The 13,528-nt window shown below is 31.8% G+C and overlaps 2 protein-coding genes across 3 annotated transcripts; both read right to left on the bottom strand.

Annotated features, from left to right (window-relative positions):
- Window positions 1-2,020: 2,020 nt before the first annotated feature.
- Window positions 2,021-4,547, bottom strand: LOC147927943 (uncharacterized). Its single transcript, XM_087483333.1, has 3 exons — window positions 4,372-4,547; window positions 2,407-3,219; window positions 2,021-2,299 (listed from the first exon to the last, which is right to left on the bottom strand). Exons 2-3 carry the CDS (start codon window positions 3,119-3,121, stop codon window positions 2,265-2,267), a joined length of 750 nt encoding a protein of 249 aa, XP_087339459.1. The 5' UTR covers window positions 3,122-3,219; window positions 4,372-4,547; the 3' UTR covers window positions 2,021-2,264.
- Window positions 4,548-5,708: 1,161 nt separating this feature from the next.
- LOC104740570 (transcription factor MYB8-like) lies at window positions 5,709-10,075 on the bottom strand. 2 transcript variants are annotated; one of them, XM_087483332.1, is made up of 4 exons: window positions 9,970-10,070; window positions 9,756-9,907; window positions 8,721-8,850; window positions 5,709-6,352 (listed from the first exon to the last, which is right to left on the bottom strand). In XM_087483332.1, the coding sequence occupies exons 2-4, from the start codon at window positions 9,886-9,888 to the stop codon at window positions 5,848-5,850; spliced, it is 768 nt and encodes a 255-aa protein (XP_087339458.1). In that variant the 5' UTR covers window positions 9,889-9,907; window positions 9,970-10,070; the 3' UTR covers window positions 5,709-5,847. The 2 variants fall into 2 exon arrangements, with proteins under 2 accessions (XP_087339458.1, XP_019091454.1); XM_019235909.2 differs by having other exon boundaries at window positions 9,756-10,075.
- Window positions 10,076-13,528: the final 3,453 nt, after the last annotated feature.

The raw sequence follows: 13,528 nt of genomic DNA, 5'->3' as shown, positions 1-13,528 counted from the left end.
TATCTCGAATTATTTCTATTCCGATCACATAAGATGCCTCACCCATATCCTTCATTTCAAAGTTCTTAGATAGATATTTCTTTATATCATGTAGCATACCCATATCATTCGCAGCAAGAAAAATATCATCAACATATAAGACTAAAATTACAAATTTGCTCCCACTGATCTTTATGTAGATGCATCGGTCAACGATAACCTCTACAAACCCATATGACGTAATGGTATCATTAAACTTTAAATACCATTGTCTGGAAGCTTGTTTAAGCCCATATATTGACTTTTTCAGCTTACACACCAGATGTTCATTTCCTGTGGCCACAAACCCTTCAGGCTGATCCATATATACTTCTTCCTCAAGCTCTCCATTCAAAAAGGCGGTTTTCACATCCATTTGGTGAAGCTCCAGATCATAATGAGCCACCAAAGCCAAAACAATTCTAAGAGAATCCTTCTTTGAAACTGGAGAGAATGTCTCTTTATAGTCAATGCCATCTTTTTGGGTGAAACCTTTGGCAACAAGGCGAGCCTTGTATCTTTCAATGTTACCTTTCGAGTCGCGTTTAGTCTTAAAGACCCATTTAGAACCAACGGTTTTGAAACCGTTTGGCAACTCTACTAAGTCCCAAACCTTATTATCACCCATAGATTTTATTTCTTCTTTCGCGGCAATAGACCATTTTTCAGAATTGTCACTTTCCATGGATTTTCGGAATGTGTTCCGGTCTTCGTCAATGCTTAAGTCACATTCACTTTCAACAGCATAAACCACATAGTCATTTGAAATAGCAGATCTACGGTTCCTTCCAGATCACCTTAATGGTTCTTGTGGTACACCATTTTCTTCATGAATAGCGACAGGTTCATTAATTGTCTCTTCATCTATTGGGATTGGTAAATCATCATGTTGTTCTATTGCCTCATTTGACTGTACTGAAACAATAGAAACAACAACCTTAGGTGTGACAATAGGTGAAGAAACTTCAACCTGAACTTCTTGAATGTCCACCTTTCTTGGTTCACCACTCCCACTAGTTTGACCATTTTCAATGAACCTAGAATTTCCCGTTTCAACTATTCTCGTACTATGCTTAGGACAGTAAAATACATACCCCTTTGATTTTTCTGGATAGCCAATAAAGAAGCCACTGACAGTCCTCGAATCAAGTTTCTTTTCATGTGGATTATATGGCTTTACTTCTGCTGGACATCCCCAAACACGTAAATGTCTTAAGCTAGGTTTCCTTCTTGTCCACAGTTCAAAATGAGTCTTAGGAACTGCCTTACTAGGAACCCGGTTTAAGACATATGTTGCAGTCTTTAATGCATATGTCCACAACGAAAGGGGTAAAGAACTATTACTTATCATGCTCCTAACCATTTCCATTAAAGTATGATTCCACCTCTCAGCAACACCATTCTGCTGAGGAGTACCAGGTATTGCATACTGTGCACAAATGCCTATACTCTCAAGTAGCTTTGCAAATGGACCAGGACATTGTCTATTTTCCGTGAATTTTCCATAAAACTCACCACCTCTATCAGACCTCACTACTTTCACTTTTCTATCTAATTGCCTTTCCACCTCATTAATGAATATCTCTAGGATATTCACGGACTGAGATTTTTCATGCAACAAATAAGTATAACCATAACATGAGTAATCATCAATAAAGGTGATGAAGTATTTATCACCGCTCCAAGATGGAGCATCAAACGGACCACATATATCAGTGTGAATTAACTCAAGAACTTGAGTACTTCTTGTGGCTGGTTTCTTTGTAATGTGTTTAGTCTGCTTTCCTTTCATGCAGTCTACACACACATCTAGATCACTAAAATCCAAGTGAGGAAGAATTTCATTCTTTACCAACCTCATAATTCTTTCCTTGGAAATGTGACCTAGTCTTTGATGCCACAAGAAAGCTGAACTTTCATTAGATGCACTACGCTTAATGCCTTGACTTTCAATATTAAACAAACATTCAGAAAACTTTATATCAAGATTGAAACGATAAAGTGAATCAAAAAAAGTACCACTTCCTTTAAGGTAATCATTTTGGTACAATGAGAAAACACCGTGTCCAATCTGGAAAACAAAACCTAAATTATCCAACCTACTAACAGAAACAAGATTTCTAGCACACTCGGGTACATAGAGACACCCTTCAAGATCTACATGACATCCAGTGTCCAAGATCAACTTATAAGTCCCAATGCCTTCAATTCGTGCCTTCATTCTGTTTCCCATGAACAAGAATTGTTCAGGTCCTCTTATGGGTTGAATCGAACTGAATCCCTGTTTAATATGAGACACATGAGTAGTAGCACCAATATCTAACAACCAAGTATTTTTAGGCACTTCAACAAGGTTCAATTCAGAGCAAACATAAATATGTGACGTACCTTTATTTTCGAACCATGCCTTTGTTTTCGGACAATCTTTCTTAAAGTGTCCCATTTTCTTGCAGAAACACTTCCTTTCCTTCTGGATTTGACTTTCGGGGCCTTTCATGAAAGCTTTATCCTTCATCTTCTCCTTCCTACTTGGTTTTCCTTTATTGCTGCTGCTAGCATTTCCATAGCCCACAAGATTGACAACATGATCCTTCATTTTCTTAATTCTCCCTTCCTCTTGAACCAACATAGCCTTTAACTCCTTAAAGTCCCATTTATCTTTAATGGTGTTGTAATTCACATGGAACTGGCTAAACTCAAAAGGTAGAAAGTTCATAATTAATTGGACCAAGAAATTCTCATGAACTTCCATTCCCAATGTTGACAACCTTGCTGCCAAGTTAGACATGTGGGTCACATGATCATGAATTGGCTGAGACGAGTCAAACTTTTTCGTAGTAAGCTCATTCATAAGACTTCCTACAATCGACTTGTCAGCCAAATCAGATTGTGAACACTCCTTAATTTTCTCTATGAATTCCCTTGTTTTCTCTGTCTTAGGCATAGATGGCTTAACACTTTCTGCCATCGTCATTCTCATGAGGTTCAGACTCAGCCTGTTAGATCGCTCCCAAATCTCATAACGAGATTTTTCAGTTTTAGAGCTATCTCCTGTAATGGCTGCAGGTTCCTCATTCGTTAGTATTGCAGAGTCCAAAGCCATAATACCCAATGCAAAACGGATCTGGTCAGATCATTCACCGTAATTCAGCCCATTGAACTTTACGACAGAGTTAGCAGATGCATACAAGTTTGAAGAAACTGCAAACATGCTTACCTATTAGTGCTTTGACACTTTTACACAGACTCTTAAGGCCTAACTTTAAATTTAATGCATGAATTTAAATAACCTTTGGACAATATTTAAACACAAACACTTTTAATAATGCTAAAATTATAATTTTATAATTAATCAAATCACTTATTAATCAAATAAACATGTTACCTTTGGGTATACACATTATTGACTATATTGAAATGATTAATTTTTTTCATATTATTAACTATATTCAATGATCTACTTTTAGGTAATTTTCAAGAATATAGATAATAAAATAATTGATTAATCAAAACTTTTATGTCATTTTTAGCATCTCGTTAATCATGATCAATTAATAAATCTTTCAAATTTTACTGTCTGTATTCAATGTAACAAAGCCACTTTGATGACTAACAAGTTATATACAAATAAACATTAAAATATTTAATTATTTAATTGGTATAAATTATTTTTCTACTGTGTTAATATTACATAACACAATTACCCTAAACTTATAAAATTGCAGCGGAAGCAATTTTTCACTACACGAATTCATATGTAGTAATTTTCCACTACACAAAACCCAGAATCATGGATACGCTCATACGCATCTCAGTGAACGTGAATTTAAATACATTCAAAAGTGCCATGAACTTATACATGGAATCGAATACGTGTATGCATAAAACCAGTTATCTAATGATAGGTAACTTTTCAACCATTCACTATTTAAACAGAATCTAACAAAACCATTTATGTCAATCACTGAACATACTTACGTGCATGAAAACACCACTACTCATCATTCCTATAATTCCATCTTCGACAATGCATATTTTATTATTATCAATTGTGATATATATATTTTTTTTTACACATTAAATATGCATTAACCGTCAATTGTAATGATAAGCACCGGTTCATGAATGTATCGTTATTAATTCTAATCGTCACGAAATGACCCAGAATAAACGAATACGTAAACACTCGATCAAACGAATTAAGTATGTTTCGCTATTAAACAAATCTAGTTTGCTCTGATACCAAATATAAATATAAATTTATATGTTTATGAAATCTACATATCCTAAAAATCATCTAGATTTGATTTAATTTAACCATGAACATTTTCTTAGAGAAGAAGAAACACTAACCTTGATCTATTGCTTTCTCTATGCTTGATGATGAATCCAAGTCTTCAGTAATTGATTTTCTCTTCCCTTACTCCTTATTACTTTCACGTGATCTTTGATGAAGAAGATCACTAATCTCTCTCTGGTGTGTGTTTGGTTTGGTAGTGTTTCTCACGTTATGAGAACACAACCATTACAGTAAAAAATTCAACAGCCACACATATATATACATGTATATAGAGTCACATTTCAAAGAGTTGTGATGGTTCATATTGTACTAGCACTTTTTAATAGACTTAACATATACATGTATATATATTACTTATGTAATATAATTAAGAGAAGGGAAGAAGATTATCAATACACCCAAATTCTAATACATTAATCGAAACCGATTCATCACGGTGTCGTCTTTAATATTAAAATCTACAATGTTAAATATAAACTTGAACTTTATTATTAACCGAAAGACACATAGGCTACGTGGAATATAAAATATTCTTACACTCTCTCCTCAAGAAGCAGCTCAAGGCGTCGTTGTTTTTTGGCCGGAGATTAACGTTTGGTGGCTCCTATAGCACCAACGTTGATCTTCCGTTAGTTTTAATGCTTTTGTTGTGTTTAGTTTCTAGACTATGAATTTGTTGCTAAGTTTCTTCTTCGAAGATTCATTGGTAATTCTCTCGGCCTTCAACCGATCAACCCACCGCCATCCATAATAGTTCTTGTGGTTGGTGTTACGGTAAGGGCAACTTCTTCCAAGCTTTCTCCACTCGAACCAACATCCAGATCTGGGTGAGATCTGATGTTTCTTGACTCCTTCATACCGGATCTAGTCGATTACATATCGTCATCACCGGAAGGCAACTTTTGGCGGTTTCAATTCCCTCTACTAAGGTTCCGTCGTGCCATTCTTAGGTAGATCAAGATCTCTAATTTTCGAAGTCTCTAAATTATCAAACGAGGACTACAAGACCAGAAGTTCAATTCTGGCGCATCAGGTATCCGGAGATCTCTAATTCAACTTCCGATCTTGGAATTAACCAGTAAATTGAAGAAGAGAGAAGCAAAGTGACAGTATTCATAGTTTTTATGTTTGTAAGGTTGTATTCTGATTTTCGGAAATTCGTTTTCGATAATTACGCTTTGGTTTCGGGAGGTTTCCTTAAACTTGCCGGCTTTGTGTCCGGAAAGATTATGATCTTTGCCGGCTCTGTATAAGTTTGTCGCCGTACCCTTGTTTGGGTCTTTGCCGTGCCCTGTAGTAATGGGTCTGTAATGTTTGTTTTTTGTGACATCAATAAAAATAGAAACACTTATGAGAAAAAAAAAAAAGAAAGAAAAAAAAAAAAAAAAAAAAAAAAGACTTCGCCTCTAGGAGGACATCAAAGTGGTCCACGTACATTAATATTCTTCGTTGCAACGACAAACCCTATCTTAACTTATGCTAAGTTGCGAACATACATACACCCATTATATCAAGTCAAAAAGAGATGATCAAAGTATGTGAGTACTCTCGTACATGACAGAGTCATATGACGTCATCTCGTAGTCCATTACATCAATCTCCATTAAACGCCTAACTTCCTGCTCGTCCCAAATCTGAATATCATCTTCTTCTTCACCGTCAATCTTCTGATCCATATTTGACTCTCTTTCTTCTTCTTTCTCGTTTACTTGATCACTGCTTCTGACTATTGGGTTCGACAAGATGTTCTTGATCCTATCCAGACTGTGTTGTCTAGATGAGATACCTGCGGCGAGCTTATTGAGGAGACGAGCTGATCCTGAGGAAGGAGAGCTTTCCGTCGACGGTGACGTTGTCGTGGAAGTGCTACAAGAGTCTTCGTTAGCGGTTCTGACGGTGAGGTGTTTGATGATGGGCTCGTGGGTCATCGGGTCGATTCCTTTTCTCGAAAGTCTTTTCTTGAGACAAGAGTTCCAGTGGTTCTTTATATCATTATCTGTTCGATTCTTCATCTGCCTCGCTATGGCTGCCCACCTTTAAATTTTCGAAAATAAAAACAAGAAGATTTAGTATGCTTTTTGTAGAAAATAAAAATAAAAATGAAAATCGGAAGATCCCAAATAAAAGTCAAATCAATCTCCAAACTCTGTGGAAAGGTCAATTTTTCTTAGCTCTAAATAATCGAATTGTATTGTAGTATAATACTAATATCTTTAAAAAATACCCCATATGTTGAAAAAAAAAGAAAAAAAATACCCCATATATAGTATTGTGCATATAAACGTCAAAGTGATTAATCATGATTGAAAAGAACAATATATTTTTATATTGTTATTAGTTATTATGACATTCTAGAGAGTCTGACTACCATAATAGTAATAAACTAGATTAAAATCCGTGTTAGAGCATGAGTTGAAATTTATTTTATTTATATTATAATTTGTATATAAAATATAATTTATATAATTATTTAAAAAAAAACATTATGTAATAAAATCATATGCTAAATATGATAGCTTGAAAAAAAAACATTTATTTAGTAAATTTTATATTTTTAATTATTCTAAATAAGTACCCCTGCTATAACACTGGTTAAATTTTATTTTATACAAAATTTTGTATAATTTATTTTAAAATAAAATTTTAATATGTTCTACTAGTTTATGTATGTGAAGTTATTTCAACAATGTATATTCTACATCATGACTTGAATGTCATTATAAAACATAATTTTGTAAATTTGGTTTTTAAAAGCGAGTTATTATATTATGAGTAATTTAATATATTGTTATATTTTTTGTTTTAATATATTTGGTTTCTTGAAATTATTTCATGTAATAGTGACATATTATTTCATGTAATAATGTCAATTTAATTATTTATTAAAATTATGTTGTGTACAAAACATCGTTTTATTATGAAGAGGATAACAATTTTTTCCCCCAATCTATCGTGATTTAAATGAGAGTATTGATGCATATTTAATGCTATTTGCAGTAAATAAGTAAAGGATGTTATATCCAAAGTCCAAACTAGGCAATACGTGACATTAACTATTTGTATGTGATTAACGATGTTGATGTATAGTATCCCTACAATTTAATGTTTATTATCTTCTGACATATGCAAATAATTCTCTGTTGTCATATCTTGATTATGCACATGTCAAGGTTATTATATTATCAAAGTAATTAATACTACTAGATTAGTACATTTGCTATAGCACGGGTTAAATTTTATTTTATACAACAAATTTAAATATTTTTATTTGATATATTTTTTAGCATTAAACAATATCATCATATAACCTTGATATTTTACATTTAAACTGAATTATAAGTTTATAACTTATTTTATTATAAAACTAACTACATTTTAATTGGTAAATAATAATAGAATATGTAAATAAGATATGTATCTGTTTCTGCGGAAAGAAGTACATATAACTTTAAATTGTGATATGATATTTAAATTGTACATATTACAAATAATAACTTTTAGATATGATATTTATTAAAATGGCAAGGGTTTATTATGTAAACCCTATAAATCTTGATTACCAAGCGAACCCTATAAATCTCGATTATCAAGCGAACCCTATCAATCTCGATTATCAAGCAAACCCGTAAAGGTAAATTATACAAATGATACACTTAAATACAACTAAAATGATTAATGTTTTAATTTTATAACCAATTAATGACTCATATATCTATTATATAGTCTAAAAAAAATTATGTACTGACTGGACTCATATATCTATTATAAAAAATTGTGTAGACTATGTGTAAACGGTATTTTTAATTTTAAATATTTTTGGCCGTCGAAGGGGTCTCCAGAGTTAATCCTATTTAAATCGGGAGATTTTTAAATTTGTTAAATTTCCTTAAACAGTATATAGAAGCAGGGTATATATTGTTAGGTAAGATCGAAATATTGTTTAGTTTAACAAAAATCACAGTTTTTATGTTTAGGGTTACCGAACTCGGAAAATTTCTCGAGTTAAAATGTTTTGTTTCATTTGTGTATATCATCTTTTATTCCTTCAAATGCTATTATTATTCCCGATTAGGCTTAAAGTGGATTCATTGCTATTGCTATTATTAATAATTAATAATTAATTATGAATAATTGAATAAATAAGCGATATAGGATCTAACAGTAATCAAAGTAAACCCGTAAATATCGAAAGATTATCAAATGTTATACTTAAATTATTAATATGTCAATTCTATAACCAACTAATGACCCATATAACTATTATATGGTCTACCAAAAATAAGTCATGTACTTCCCAAATATTAAAGAGGGGATAATAACTCTCTGTTGTAATATGTGGACTTTACCAAAGTAATTATATGAAATGTATAATATTCTGCATATAATTGATCAAGAAAGTAACCTGTTTCCGACAGCGGCATGAAGTTTGATGATATCTTCTTCTTCTTGCGGAGTAAACTTGCCTCTTCTAATCCCAGGCCTTAGATAATTAAGCCACCTTAATCTGCAGCTCTTTCCACATCTCTTCAAACCTGTTTTTAAATTATTAGATTGTCAACTTTTTGTAGCACAAAAAAAAAGTTTTATTGTGAGATTTTGTAGTGGCAAACAAAAGAACCTACCACGAATTATACTTTTCAACAGTGGATAATTTGAAAGCAAGGAAGTTGTAAAGATTCTAACTTTTGGAGATTGGGTTTTTTAAAAAGGATTTTTTTTTTTGTGCTACCCACTAAGTATGTATCTATATATGGACACATAAAGTTCGGGTAACACTTGTCGCTCTTCGGCACCGTTGATAGATTGCAATCATTTCTATACTATATCATATGGAGAGTTGGTATAAGTTTCTAATTAAGTAGATTTGGGAACGAATAAAGTAAGCATTTACAAAATATATAAATCAATCATTCAGTAAAAAGAAATATAAATTATAAAAGAAGTTTTCGTTCTTCGTTTGGCTGCAAAGATAATTAAAAAAATATATATCATCAGAGATATTGAATCCAAAGAACATGGATTCGGCTATTCACTTCAGTATGTTGAGAGAATCTCTGCATTTTTACGAAATTTCAAATTTCGGTGTATATCCAAATGAACCTTCAGCAACAAATTAAATAGGGGGAAAAGAAGTACACAAAAATCTAAGAACAATTTAAAACAATTCAAAGACATACGACCAAAAATATTGTTCTTTTGATTAATACATGCTCTTAATATAGTATGAAATGTTTAAGTATTTTGCTACCTATATATATACACGCAATGACTTATTTTGGCAGGCAGTATATTATCTAGACTTCTAGAAACCCCCCTTGTTCCAAAAAAGGAGAAGTAGAAAATATGTTGTAGCAAGCACAGTTTTACAAAAACACAACATGGAAATGTACTTCTCTATAATATATGTATATATGTATATGAAATTATTTATATATACCAGCTCTTATGGGGAGAGAGCGCCAATCACAGATGCCATGCTCGTTGATGTAAGCGACGAGCTTCTGGTCTTCCTCCGCCGTCCACTCTCCTCTCTTCATCCCGTCGACGTCGAACCATGTCGTCCTTCCCATTTTTCTCCGGCCAACCAATCTGTATTCTGTATCGTTATGAGAAATATAAACAAGTCCTATACTGCCACGTACGTTCGTTACCTCACGAGAAGACAATGTCGAAATAAAGTTAGATTATTTATTTGTAAGCGAGTCTTTCTCTCTCTCCAGACTTTTTACTCGTAGTAGAAGAATACTACTAAGGGCTAATATATATAGGCTATGTGCGTAATTTATATAGCCCCCGCCGTTTTTAGCTTTATTCTACGTCCACCGTTGGATTTTATATCTGATTAACTCCTCGACGTTAGATTTTAGCCTTTTAGGGTACGACATTTTTTCCCCTTTTCTTCGAATAGTTAATTCTCAAAGCACTAATGTTTGATTAATACCATATATACCAAAATGACCAGATTTTGCCAAAAATTTACGTGTAACGACGAAAAATAAAATAAATAAACAATCTAATTAACACTTTTTAAAAATCTTGCAACGACAAAGTTTATTTCCAACTTATAAAAAATGGAAATCAAACTTATAAAATCAAATGCAAGTCAAAATATAAAAGCTTTACTAAATCTAAGTACAGTATATGATAATTAATTCTTCAGCACTTATATATTTTAGATTTTAGTCACACGTATTAATTCCTTAATTTAATATTAAATGAAGTCCATTCTAGAAACAAAAGTGGTTACTGGTTAAATCTTAAGTAAGAAATGGTAGGGTGTGATACTATTATCCCCCACACAGTCACACACACACACACAGGTGTGAATAGTATTAGTACGCTGTAATTATACCAATAAATAATTGGAAAGTTTAGCAAAAGAGTAGGTGCCAATTAAATTTTTGTGGGGCGAGGTGGCTCTCAGCCTGTCACTGCAGACGTGGTTAGATTAGAAGGCATGGTCATACTGGGTGAGTAACAATAATAAAGTTAACGATAATGGTTATTGTTATTCTAATTGATCCAATCAGGCAATTAATCAGAAAGAACAACAAAAACAGCTTTTTATTGTTTTTTTTTTTGAGAAAAGCTTTTTATTGTATTCCTCCGTTTTTGCCTTAAAACAAGAAAATTTCTAACCTTCAAACTGTTGAGTAGTTATTTATTTTCAGTTTTATTTTTGTATTTCAATCATATTACTATATTTTACCCCCAACTAATTGTTTACTCTAAAACCATCAGTCACGCCCCAAGTCATGTATCAAACGATCGATGTTCACATTTATCGTCTTTCTTTATCAACTATTATTTCTCTAAAATATTATATTTTTTATACAAAAAAAAAAAAGAATGGTCCATTGACTACGAAAAGACCGGTGTTTCTTGGTCGAATCCGTCTTTGAGAAATCTATTTGCTCTCGTATCCTTTTCATCAATCCTCATTCACACTTCTCGCTCTCGCATTTGCTACGTGACTACGTCTCATAATCATTGTTAGATTATTCAACGTTTTGCGATATATTTTTCAGTTAAGAGTGATTACTGATTAAGTTGGGAAAAAAAACTAATTTTCAATCAGACGAATATAGCTGGAAAATATGTAAAATATTCCACATGTGTCTTTAGATGAGAGAAACTATACCCTTATTTTCATTTTCCCCTTTCCATTCTCATTTCTTCTCTAATTATATTAGAAGCTTACCAATCTGATCCCTTCAAATAATTCTAGAGAAATTTCTTTAAGAGCATAAAAATATATTCAATTTACTGTTTCATTCTTTCTAGGATATACTTTTTTTTACGAGGATATCATTATCTCTTTTTCTTCATAAAATATTTAACAAAATACCCATTATGCAAAAGATGATAAATACAAATAGTAAGAAGAAAAAAGAAGTCTTGGAGGTTGATTTTTTTATTTATAATAATATTTGCATTATTTTTGGAGTTTTAAGATTTGTTTAAGAAAAGAAGCATAATTTCTAAAAAAATATATAGAAATGGATGTATACATATTTAATAGTATGCTTTCTCCTTATATTTCATTATATATATATATATATATGTGTGTGTATGTGTGTGTGTGTGTATGTATATATTTTCTTCTGTATTTGTACTTTTCATTTGTATTTGGTATTGTTGTTCCTCGTTTTCAAAATCACTTTTCTATCTCTTCCGGACAAAGATAAGCACTTTGACGAAAGCATCAAATATATAAAAAACTGGATTAATACGCTAGTAACTAGTTTGTGACCAGCAAAACAAATAGTATAGACAATCAAATACGATTATGTATTGTTTGTGTGAGTACCCATGCTCAACATTATGATTTATATTGTCGTCTGTCTAATTTCGGGGTGCGTAATTTGTTTTTATTAGCTTTATATAAATACTATATGGATGAAAACGATGATCAAATAATTCGGAAAAAAAATAAATCTGAACGAAAGTAATATATCAAACTGTGGACGAGCCATATTTATGTTTACAAAGTCTGGATTCCTATAATAATACTCCTTACTTATGTCTCTTACATGTTAAATTAATTATTACGTCCCAACATGGATACTTTTATGGCGAGAATAAGTGTGTAAATGGTTTAGAAGAATCACCATATATTATGTCCCAACATGCATACTATCTGTTTACATTTACATTTACACTAATAGGCATATGGTGAGAATAAGTAATGTAAATGTAAATTAGTCAACATGCAGTTGTTTTCTTCTTCTACGTACAATAGCTACAAACATAAACCATTTACATTGATGTTACTTATTCTCACAGTAGTTGACTAATTTTCAGATTTTGGATCAGTTTTAGTTTCTTGTCAAATCGTTTTAGGGGAATACTAGCATGCGATCGATCATCTATGTAACATATACGGAAAGAAGAAGAGAGAGATATTTCCGACCATACTAGCTACAGTATTCCTAAAACGTACATACACGTCTCACTTCATATAGGTGTTTTATCTTATTTTATTTTATCTAATTTTATTTATTTATTTGTGGTCCATATATGATAGTACACAAGTCAACGACTCCTCAATCATCTCAAGTAATTTTGTAAAATTTTAAGCTACAACTGTATTATGTACTTTTTTCAGTTTTCCCCTCCCTCCCATGTCATATATACATGGCTATCCATTTAATTCGATCGATAGGAAAAAAGGGAATATGGGATGTTTTCGATGAATGGCTGCATAGTGATTAAAGTAGATAAGATAGATGTGTCCTAAAACTACAATATATCATCATCACTAATTGTGCGTAAGAGTTTACTAACTTACTAATTAATACTTACTCTCTCCCTCAATAAATTGATGTTTAGTTATTATGACACATGTTAAAAAAAAAGTTTAAATTTTATTTGTAAATTAATTTTTAATTATTTTTTTGGGAGAAAGATAAAATATAAGTCATTAGATAAATGCCACGTATGAAAAAGCATAAAGTATAAAAATTATTTTAGTTTTTTAATATATAAAATCAATCATTTAGAGACAAAAATAAATTCTATAACTATCATACGTAAAACAACAAAGTCATCGTAAAAAACTAAATTAAAAGATCGATGGAGGATACTTGAATTATTTATATTTTTTTGCTTTGATTTCACATTGACTTTATTATAGTTGAACCCGCGTTAATCATCGTTCTCACTGTTGTCTACACGCTACGTGTAATAAATCCACGATTTTTTGTTTGT

This window comes from Camelina sativa, chromosome 14 (assembly GCF_030686135.1).
Source record: "Camelina sativa cultivar CO46 ecotype springtype chromosome 14, ASM3068613v1".
In the NCBI taxonomy this organism is placed as follows: Eukaryota; Viridiplantae; Streptophyta; class Magnoliopsida; order Brassicales; family Brassicaceae; genus Camelina; species Camelina sativa.
Note: the sequence above shows the minus strand (reverse complement) of the source record. Positions and strands in the feature narration are given on the sequence as shown.